Source organism: Durio zibethinus, chromosome 10 (genome assembly GCF_047325235.1).
Source record: "Durio zibethinus cultivar Kanyao isolate XHJ-2024 chromosome 10, ASM4732523v1, whole genome shotgun sequence".
Classification (NCBI taxonomy): domain Eukaryota; kingdom Viridiplantae; phylum Streptophyta; class Magnoliopsida; order Malvales; family Malvaceae; genus Durio; species Durio zibethinus.
This window is the reverse complement of record NC_143171.1, coordinates 8,292,370-8,303,337: the sequence shown is the minus strand read 5'-3', so window position 1 is coordinate 8,303,337 and position 10,968 is coordinate 8,292,370. Positions and strand designations below refer to the sequence as shown.

Here is a 10,968-nt window from a genome sequence, read left to right as displayed (position 1 = left end):
ATATAATATTTAAATAATTATTTATACATCACATGTATGATTTGAAGCTAATTATGTAAGTATTATATTAATTAATAAATTCACAATTAAGATACTTATTAGAAAATTTTAAAATTGCAATCATATTTATATTCTATTTGTTTTGTGAAAAATGATTTTTAAAAAATGATTTTTATATTTTTAGGTATTTATTTAATAAAAAATTGACTGATTAACAGAAAATGACTTACTAATTAATGAAACATGAAGCTATTTTTTAAAAAATTATTTTACGGATTTAAAAAGAGAAATAATTTTAAGCATAATTTATACTTAAAAATAATATTATATTAATAAATAAATAATATTATATTATAATATATTAATAAATAATATAACAAATATTATTAATTTAATTAATAAATATTATAATAATATATGAATAAATAATATATTATTAATAAATAATATACTATTAATATAATATATTAATAAATATTATTAAAATTTTTTTTAAAAGATAATCAAATAACTAAAAATATTTTTTATTAACTCATTCAAATAATTAAAATTTTTTTTAATTCAAAAAATATAAATTTTGGCCTAGCCTGGTTGAGTGGTTGCTGGCTACCAGGCTTGGAATACTAACTAATCCTAATCAGATTTGTTAGACTTAAAAGAGAGCTTTAAACACACAACACTACGCAGTACAGAAGCCATTGAAATCATTTCATTTGTTTTTCCAAAAAAAACCCAAAAAGTTAACAAATCCCCCACAGATTCCAACGCTTCGAACACGAAAACCAGTAAAAATCAGAGAAGGATCCAAAATCCAAACCCAAAAACTTTCTTCCAATTAGCCAAATGTACATCTTCAGTTGCTCAAACAAAGCCCTCAAATGCCAAAGCAAGCATACTTTGATCCCTCACTCTCTAATCCTAACTCTAAATTAAAGAGACAAGAAGAAGAAAAAGATGGCGAAGCACACATCCGTCGCCGTCGGCTGGGGCCACCACCACATACAGAAACGCTGGCTTTTAGCTCTTCTCTTAATGCTCTCTGTTTCGACGGTTATTGCCTTCTTCATTAGAGCCGCCTTCGATTCCTGTGACCGGAGCGTTTCTGGTGCTGTTTCCTCTGATAATGTTATCGGTTCCGCTCGGAATGCCATCCAACTAGCCGAGAAGCGAGCCTCTATGGTCCCTGCTGCAAAGCCGAGTCCACTCAGCTTTATGAAGTCGAAGATTGTTCTACTCGTGTCGCACGAGCTCTCGCTTTCTGGTACTCTCCATTTTATGTTAATAGCTATCGTTGGTGCGTTTCAGTGGTTTTGGAATTAATTTCTAATTTTGCGGTTGAATTTCGATGTATTGGAGTTTGTTTTAATTGCCTAGGTTTACTGTAAAGTGACTTGTTAGGGTTTATTTTACTGTACGATTGTTTCCGTTGAAGTAGTATTAGTATTGCAAAAGAAACGAATTTATGTGGAAGTAGCTTTGAGGTGGCCTTTTTGCATTGTCTCTAGCAGTCATTGCAGAATTATAGATCTATCCATAGATATAAGTAAAATGAGATTTGATATTGTATAGAGGAACTAGCAGAGGATTTACAGTTAATATGTTGGGCTTATTTTGATTGAAGTAATTAATATAAGATGCATTTGCATATGCATTAATTACTATTTGCGGAATGTCAGATTTAATATCATGGTTTTCATGGTCAGCAAATCATTTGCTTTAAGTTTCTTTAACATTGAATGCGGGAAAGCATGTGAGGATCTCTGTTGAATTTCATTGCAAAATTTTAATAAAAAACCATATGTGCATTAGGGCCCCTTTTCATCTTAATTTAATCCCTTTATCAAGTTATGCTATTTTTGAGGCTCAGGAAAAGCATTCCACCAGTGTGCTAATATCTCAAGGTTTAATCAATTTTGGAGGTTCTGTTGACATGTTAGTAATGACTTATCCTTTTGTTCTTATGGATGATAATGTCGTAGGTTCTTAAATTCATTTTGATTCCTAGGTATTCTGCGTTTTATTATAGAATGTACTTTTGGCATTTTGCTAACATGTGCTATAAATGTTTTGTGCATATAAAGAATCTTCATGTTCTTGTACGATGCGTAGTTGTCCTTGTCATCACCTTGTGTGAAAATTTTTTGTTACCAAATCATCAAATTCTTCAGTTATAAAGTAATGTCTATTGCTTTCAGCGGTCAATGCTTGCTCACTCATGTTGACGTCTAAATTGTGGTTTTGCTACTCTATTTTAATCTCTAAATTGTGGTTTTGCTACTCTATTTTCACTGGTATATGTCTTTTTCTTAGACTAATCTTTACTGGAAGATGTGTTTTATTGGTTAGAAGTAAAGAAAACTTATTTCTGAAGACAGTTGTTATTATCATCTTTCCTTGTAAAGAGGCTATTTAGAATTAAATTCTGTCATCTTTATTTCTTTTTATAATGTTTCCTTTTCTTTTTCCAGGTGGACCATTGTTGTTGATGGAGCTGGCATTTCTATTAAGAAGTGTTGGTGCTGAAGTTTATTGGATTACAATTCTGAAACCATCTGAAACAGATGAAGTAATATATAGTTTAGAACATAAGATGTTGGACAGAGGGGTTCAGGTTGTAAGTTCTCTGGATTATTACAATTTGGTTATTTATCTGTTTATACTGCTTTTGCTATATAATGGTGCAACTTTATGTTACTCAATATGATGGACTAGCATTCTATTTGTGAAAGCTTAGATGATTGCATTGTAAATATTTACCTTGCTTCTAATTAGGCTTTTACCTGTATTTTCAGGTTTTCTCTGCAAAGGGAAAAGAGGCTATAAACACTGCTCTGAGAGCTGATTTGGTTGTTTTGAACACTGCGGTTGCTGGGAAATGGCTGGATGCTGTTCTTAAGGAAGATGTTCATCGTGTTCTCCCTAAGGTGTTGTGGTGGATCCATGAAATGCGAGGCCATTACTTCAAATTAGACTATGTAAAGCATCTTCCTTTTGTAGCTGGTGCCATGATTGATTCACATGTTACAGCAGAATACTGGAAGAATAGGACTCAAGAGCGTTTAAAGTAAGCTTCTAAAATCCTCATTTCTACTCTCTGTGCTTATTGTTGCTTTAAAATATTAATATTCATTCTATATACATAGCAACAGAAATCCAAACAACTTTTTCACACATTTAGTTCCTCAATTGATACATACATTTTACCTATCTTAAGTTTTAATGACAAATTTGATCCTCTCTTCTTTTTCATTTGTTTACTTTTGCAGGATTAAAATGCCTGAGACCTATGTTGTTCACCTTGGCAATAGCAAGGAACTGATGCAAGTTGCCGAAGACAGTGTGGCTAAAAGGATTTTGCGTGAACATGTTCGTGAATCTCTTGGAGTGCGCAATGAGGATTTACTCTTTGCCTTGATAAATAGTATGCTTTTGGGTTTTCATCTTGAATAGATTTTTCCCTTCTTTTTCATTTTCCTCCAATCAATGCACCTAGTTTTATTTGCATGAAGTTATGCCATGAAACCAAAAAAAGATCCTTATTTCAGTTTGATAAGAGGAGGGTTGTTAGAATCAGGTTTGGCAATCGTATAATTATTCTGACTGTGAAATTAATTGGTGAATTCCATTTCATGCCATTTATGCTGTTTCATTGTGTGCTCAATCATGTTGTTTGGTGACATTTTATCTTTTTGAAAAAAAAAAAGAAGAACAGTCCATGTAGCTTATTCAATTGTTATGGATTGACACTCCTGCATTTTGAGTTCTGCTCTAAGAGCTGTAGTATGGTTCTTTAGACCACTTTTTGTAGTGATTTTCCTTTTCTTCCCTGAATTATCACTACATTATTTTCCATTAACCACCCATTCACTGTGCCCTATCCCTCCCTCAATTTTATAGTTTTCTAAGACAAATACAAGAAGGTATAGAGATGGGGAAACTAAAACTAAAAGCCTTATGGTTTTCTGCTATTCATCACTAATAGTACTGAATTAATATTTAACTGCAGGTGTTTCACGAGGTAAAGGGCAGGATCTTTTTCTGCGTTCCTTCTATGAGGCCTTGCAACTGATTAAGGCAAAGAAAATGCAGGTGCCACCACTGCATGCAGTAATTGTGGGAAGTGACATGAGTGCTCAGACCAAATTTGAAACGGAATTACGAGATTATGTAATGCAGAAGAAAATTCAAGACCGTGTTCACTTTGTGAACAAAACTCTGACAGTAGCCCCATATTTAGCGTCCATTGATGTTCTTGTTCAGAATTCCCAGGTTATTTTTTTTTTTAAAAAAACATTCTCTGTTTCAATATAATTTAAATGAAATTCATCTAATTTGTCATCTTATTGATGTATGTTTTTAATTCCTAGTGTAAATAGTAGATACTACCTTAAATATATGTTTAAATCCTATGGCTGTTTAATATTTGAAGCTATAGAACAGAGTCAGAGATATTGAAGGCCCTTTTACCATAGCATTTGCTGATACCTAAGATAATAAGTCTTAACCAGTAGTTGACTTGACAACATTGATAATTGACTTGATGACATTGGTTTCTGGTGGTTAGGGCCGGCACTTCTGATAGAGTAATATTATTCATACGTTATATGTTCATTTTCCAATTGATGTTCTTAGAAGTGTTTAAGTCACATGACGTCACTGAGAAGAATCAAAATTCTAAGTCACCAAAATTGAACAATCAGATGTCAGGAATGTGCATCTCATTGGAAATAGAACAATTTTGTCCTCGAGGTTATAGTTTCTTTTTTTTATTCATCCGTGGGAGTGGAGAACCTCGCATTTCTTTGAATAGGTACCTTATCAACTGAGAATAAATCAAGGGATGCACGTGAAGGTTTTGAATTTTTCAGACTTCCATTAGGCTTGTGAGTTTTTACTAATTTTTTGTCTTTCAGTTTTGTCCATGATTAGTGTTACATTTCATGCTAAGACCTCCCTGTTATTTTCTTAAAAGTTGCTTTGACAGAAAAGGAATCACATAAGGTTTTTCTTACGTGTAGGCACGGGGAGAATGCTTTGGACGAATAACAATTGAAGCCATGGCATTTCAGTTGCCTGTACTGGTAATCTATTAACTTTACCTGATTTTCTTTTGCGTGGTGTTACATTTTTAGTGAGGCTTACGAGCTTATGATAAATAAAATATGTGGAACTCATTCACTGCTTGTATTCTCTAGCCAGTAATCACTGGAGCTGGTTTTTTATATTTACATCCTATTATATACAAAACAGGGAACAGCTGCTGGAGGCACCACGGAAATAGTAGTGAACGGAACTACAGGTTTATTGCATCCTATTGGAAAAGAGGGGGTTACTCCGCTCGCAAAAAATGTTGTTAAACTGGCTACACATGTTGAGAGGAGGCTTACGATCGGAAAGAGAGGCTACGAAAGGGTCAAAGAAAGGTTTCTAGAACAGCACATGGCAGAGAGAATTGCCGGAGTACTTAAAGAAGTGTTAAGGAAGTCTAAAAACAACTCAAGTAGACAACCTTGATTGAAAACACCCATAACAACGAGGTAGATCCACTTTCCACAAAACAGCCATGGTGGCCCAAAGTACAGGATGAAATAGGATGCTCTTTTTTTTTCCCCTCACATAATGGAGTGACATCTTTAATCATGGCCCTAGTTTTTCTGTCTTCTTGTCAGCTTACCATCCAGTTTTCCATCTAGGGATGTAAATTATGTACATGCTAAGACAAGTAGCTGTTTATATGGTCAAGAAGTTCCATCAAGGTATGAAGAGTTTTTACTTGTTTATTATGGCATTGACACGTTGGGACGGGTAGGATACATGCTGGAAGGACTATCCAAAGTGCAGGTTGCTGTTGCCATTGCCATTTTGGCCTGAGAAACAGTTCCTTTTTGAATTGTCATATGTAAAATATGAAAATTATCATGTCATATTATGTTAAACACAAGATTTTTTTTCATAATTTATATATGATTTTTATCAATTTTAAATTATTTTATTTTTATATCTTTTTCATATTATTTTTAAGTTGTATAATCGTGTTGTATTTAAAATTATTAATTTTTAAAATTATTAGTTTTATTTAAAGATGTCAATAGATAGAGTATAGGGTGGATAGAGCATTTTTCATCTTTATTTTTGGTTTTTTGTATTATACTCATTTCATACTTATATTCAATAGATATTTTAAATTTATTCTTATCTTCATTTTTGTTAGGTTTTAAGGAGTAAGGGTGGTCTCTATACTCATTGCTTTTTTAAAATAAAAATCAATATTTATTTATTTATTTTTATTTTATATATTTAGATAATTTTTTATAAATATATATTAATATATAATTATTCAATAAAAATATATTAATTTTAATTCATTTAAAATAATAATTTGTATTATTTAATCAAAAATTTATTTACTAGATATATATAAAAAAATATATATATAGATATATATAAAATGCGAATTTGAGGTGTGTTATATTATTCGATTTTATCCTTATATTCAATAAATTTTTAAAATCATATCAATCTCATTCTTTTACTTATAATATAATATTTATCTTAATCGTAATATAATACTTAATTTTATTTTCATAAGTAGAAAATTGAGTTTCCTGTTAACAACGAGTAAGATTTGACATTTTAAGTTTTATTATTAATAGACTTTGAGATGTGATTTATTATCAATAAAAGTTAATAAATTAATAAAAATATAAAATTGCCAATTACCATTAACCAACACCACAAGGCATGGTCTCGTTCGCCACCGTCGTTGTTCAATTTGTATTCCGTACTTTTGGTTCGTGCGGTTTGGAGCTAGAAACTTTCTTTGAACTCTGTAATGTACATCTCCCGCAATTTCTCTACAACACCTCTAAATTTTATCCCAAAACAGTTCTCTCAATACCATCAGCAACAAATCCAATCCCAAAGAACCCAACCTTTCGTTCCCTTCTCTCAGCTTCAAAACCAACGCAATCATTTGGAATCCCACCTCATTTCGACTCTCAATGGCTGTACCTCCCTCACCCAAATCAAACAAACCCATGCTCACATTCTCCGAAACGGCCTTGAGCAGTGCTGCTATATCCTCACCAAACTCATACGAATCCTCACCAAAATGGAATTCCCCATGGATTGTTACGCTAAGCTTGTTTTTGACCAGGTTCAATACCCAAACCCTTTTCTTTGGACTGCTTTTATTCGTGGATATTGTTTACAAGGTCTTGTTAAGGAATCCGTTTCTGTTTATAATTGTATGAGAAAAGAGGGTACTTTGCCTGTTTCTTTTACATTTTCAGCTCTTTTTAAGGCTTGTTGTACAGTTCTTGATGTCAATTTGGGCAGGCAAATTCATGCCCAGACGATTTTGATTGGTGGGTTTGGTTCTGATTTATATGTTAACAATAGCTTGATAGAAATGTATGTTAAATTAGGATTTTTGGAGTGTGGGAGGAAGGTGTTTGATGATTTGCCTGAAAGGGATTTGATTTCTTGGACGAAGCTGATTGTTGCGTATGGGAAAATTGGAAATATGGAATCTGCAGGGGAATTGTTTGGTCAGTTGCCTCTCAGGGATATGGTGGCATGGACGGCTATGGTTACAGGGTATGCTCAGAATGCTAAGCCTAGAGAGGCATTGGTGTTTTTTGAGAGAATGCAAAATGAAGGGGTGGAAACGGATGAGGTTACGTTGGTTGGGGCTATTTCTGCTTGTGCACAATTAGGTGCTGCAAAGTATGCCAATTGGATTCGAGGTATTGCTGGGAATTTGGGGTTTAATCCTAGTCATTGTGTTGTGGTGGGATCAGCTTTGATTGATATGTACTCGAAGTGTGGGAGTGTTGAGGATGCATATAAGGTTTTTGAGGCAATGGAAGAAAGGAATGTGTTTTCATACAGTTCGATGATTGCAGGGTTTGCTATGCATGGTTGTGCTAATGCAGCATTGCAATTGTTTTATGAGATGGTGAAAGTGGGGATCAAACCAAATAGGGTTACATTTATAGCAGTGCTTACAGCGTGTAGCCATTCAGGAATGGTAGAACAAGGTCGTCAAATATTTGCATCCATGGAGGAGGAATATGGGGTTTCTCCAGGAGTTGATCATTATGCTTGCATGGTGGATCTTCTTGGTCGAGCTGGATGGCTAGGAGAAGCGCTTAACCTTGCAGAAACAATGCCGGTGGAGCCTGATGGGGGTGTTTGGGGGGCATTGCTTGGAGCATGTCGCACTTATGGGAATCCTGATATTGCTCAGATTGCTGCTAACCATTTATTTGAGCTGGAACCTGATACTATTGGAAACCACATTTTGCTCTCCAACATATATGCTTCGGCAGGGCGGTGGAATGATGTTTCAAGGGTAAGGAAACTGATGAGAGAGAAAGGTCTGAGAAAAAATCCAGCACGTAGCTGGCTGGAAGCAGAGAAGGGTGTAATTCATGAGTTCTTTGCTGGGGACATGACACATCCAAGGTCTGGTGATATGAAACAGGTGCTTGAGGATCTTCTAAATAGGTTAAAGGCTATTGGCTACCAACCGAACATGAATTCTGTTGCTTATGATATGAATGATGAAGACAAGAGGTGGATACTAATGGCTCATAGCGAGAAGCTAGCTCTAGCATTTGGGCTACTCAGTATAAGTACTGATTCCCCTATTAGGATTATGAAGAATATAAGAATATGTGAAGATTGCCACTCATTTATATGTGGTGTATCTCAAATCACAGGAAGGGTAATTATTGTAAGGGATAACTTGAGATTCCACCATTTCCATGGTGGGAACTGCTCCTGTGGTAACTTCTGGTGATTGAATGTCGTAGCTGAATATTTTTCAAGGTTGAATACTGATGCATTTGAATCATTTGCTCATGAGAAATGTTGGCACTGACATGGATGGTTTGTGATGTTGATACACTGACTTATTGAATCCTATCATCCATGACAGAGGGTGAAATGGGATTTAATACCATCATATTCTGAAATTTGCATCAATTGACAGTCTTAGTGTTGCATTTGTCTTAGTATTAGCTGTTCTCTGAACATATACTCCATAACTATAATATATAGTCATAGAATTAAGTTTAGGTAGTCAAAGAGAGTATTTATTTAGTAACTTGAGTCGTGTACATAATAAAGCTAGAGTTCCTATGCAGAAACCAGCCTGTATGAGAACACATCTATTATTATACTAGCTACCGTCGCCGCTGCCTGGTCACTGCCGGTCATCGTCACTGCCTGGTCACCGTTGGCCATCACCAACCGACTTTCGTTGACACCCAAATTTTACCACGAACTTCCTCTTGGTCTTCTCATCCTAGATCTGGATTTCGATTTTCACAAATTGGCCTCTAATGTCCCAGATTTAGAGTTAAAGCCGCGGCCTTTCAAACTGTTCGCCTTTCTCTTTTAAACAGGTTTTCAAAGAATCTTTCAAAAATCCACAAACAAAATTCGAAAACTACAACTTTCACTGTCTTTTTTGGATAGGGTCTGCCACTAACACAAAGTCTTTCCTAAGAACAAAACTCAAATCCTACAATTTTAACTTAAAATTTTAATGTCGAAACCTTAATCTCTTTTCCCTTTTTTGTGCTTTTGCTTTTTTGTGATAGTGGGTGTGGATAGTGGTTGTTTTCTGTTAGGTTCAGATACGGTGTGCTGGATATCTTGGTTGCATGTAGGATTTGGGTTTGAGGAAGCTAGATTGTTTGTGGGTGTTCTGGGGTTGATGAGATTTATGGGTTTTGATATTGAGTTGCTTGAGTTTTCTCTGTGTTAACTCGTGAATCTGTTTTTGCTTGGTTTGGAGCTGTTGATTTGGCCTCTGGGATTTTGCTTGAATGCTTTCGGTTGTCTATGCTAAATCTTTCTTTGGGTTGACTTGATTTTTGAGTTTGGGTTTCGCTTTTTTTGTTATTGAGATTGTGGGTTTTGCTAGGTTTTTTCAATTGTCTGGTGTTAAAGGTGTTTTTGTTTCTTGCTTAATTGAAAATTTCTTACTTTTGATTTTGAATTTTTTTACTGGGAAATTGGCTCTTTAATTTTTGAGAGGGACTTGGCAAAGAAGATCTTTAAGAATATTTTTTTAATTTTTCTTAGAATATTGACGTGACATTGATGGTGTGAGGTTGATTGAATATTTTTCAACACGTGTTAGCGTTTTATTGAATTTTTATGTCATGTTAACATTTAGGGTTAATAATGTTAACAGTTGGGACAAATTAACACATGGAAATGTGGCTTAAGTATATGATTTTCATTTTGTTTAAGTACCATATTAAAAAACATGCAATAGTTTAAGGGTCATATAAGATATTATTTGAAAAAAAAATTTTTCTACTAAATGGAAAAATGGTATAGTTTTAATTGATTTTTCATTTTTATAACCATTATTCAAAATAGTTTTTTCAATATTTTAATACTAATCAACTTATTCATTTGGAAAGAGTAAAAAATTATTACAAAGGGCACAACAACAAAATAAATGTTTAACTTTATGTTGTTTGCATGAATGAGTTCGAACTATAATATTATCTCTTTCAAATTGAATGTTTGAAAACGATTATAAACTTTTTGACTTGTATTAATAATTTTACAAGATGAATTTCAAAATCATCAAAATAAATAAATAAATATCTAATTTTTGCAAAACTTAGGTATAAGGATTTTCTTCTAAAATTATCATTAGTATTTTCATCATTTTTGCACTTAAATTTTCATTATGTTATATTCTTATTTTATTTTGATATTTATTATCGGTGTTTTAAGAGTATAGTTAAAATAATATGGATTAATCAATTAAAATTAGAAACAATTCAAAACTCAAATTGAATATAAATTAAATTTTTTCTCATTTTAAATTTTAATTTAATTAAAAAATAATATGACACACATAATTATAAAAATGAATTAATTTGACTCTATTTTAATTAATTTTAAAACATAAGCAATTTAGTCGTTATTTAAAAC

The 10,968-nt window shown here is 33.3% G+C and overlaps 2 protein-coding genes across 5 annotated transcripts; both read left to right on the top strand.

Annotated features, from left to right (window-relative positions):
• Window positions 1–648: 648 nt before the first annotated feature.
• Window positions 649–5,977, top strand: LOC111292771 (uncharacterized). Of its 3 annotated transcripts, none has more exons than XM_022885335.2 (7): window positions 649–1,261; window positions 2,469–2,611; window positions 2,793–3,064; window positions 3,267–3,421; window positions 4,007–4,269; window positions 5,019–5,081; window positions 5,251–5,977. In XM_022885335.2, the coding sequence occupies exons 1-7, from the start codon at window positions 955–957 to the stop codon at window positions 5,512–5,514; spliced, it is 1,467 nt and encodes a 488-aa protein (XP_022741070.1). In that variant the 5' UTR covers window positions 649–954; the 3' UTR covers window positions 5,515–5,977. The 3 variants fall into 3 exon arrangements, 2 of the variants coding, with proteins under 2 accessions (XP_022741070.1, XP_022741069.1); XR_016345715.1 differs by having other exon boundaries at window positions 661–1,261; window positions 4,007–4,883; XM_022885334.2 differs by having other exon boundaries at window positions 661–1,261; window positions 2,469–2,614.
• Window positions 5,978–6,703: 726 nt separating this feature from the next.
• Window positions 6,704–8,868, top strand: LOC111292732 (Pentatricopeptide repeat (PPR) superfamily protein). Of its 2 annotated transcripts, XM_022885260.2 has the most exons (2): window positions 6,871–7,156; window positions 7,339–8,868. In XM_022885260.2, exons 1-2 carry the CDS (start codon window positions 7,002–7,004, stop codon window positions 8,804–8,806), a joined length of 1,623 nt encoding a protein of 540 aa, XP_022740995.2. In that variant the 5' UTR covers window positions 6,871–7,001; the 3' UTR covers window positions 8,807–8,868. The 2 variants fall into 2 exon arrangements, with proteins under 2 accessions (XP_022740994.2, XP_022740995.2); XM_022885259.2 differs by having other exon boundaries at window positions 6,704–8,868.
• The last annotated feature ends 2,100 nt before the right edge of the window (window positions 8,869–10,968 follow it).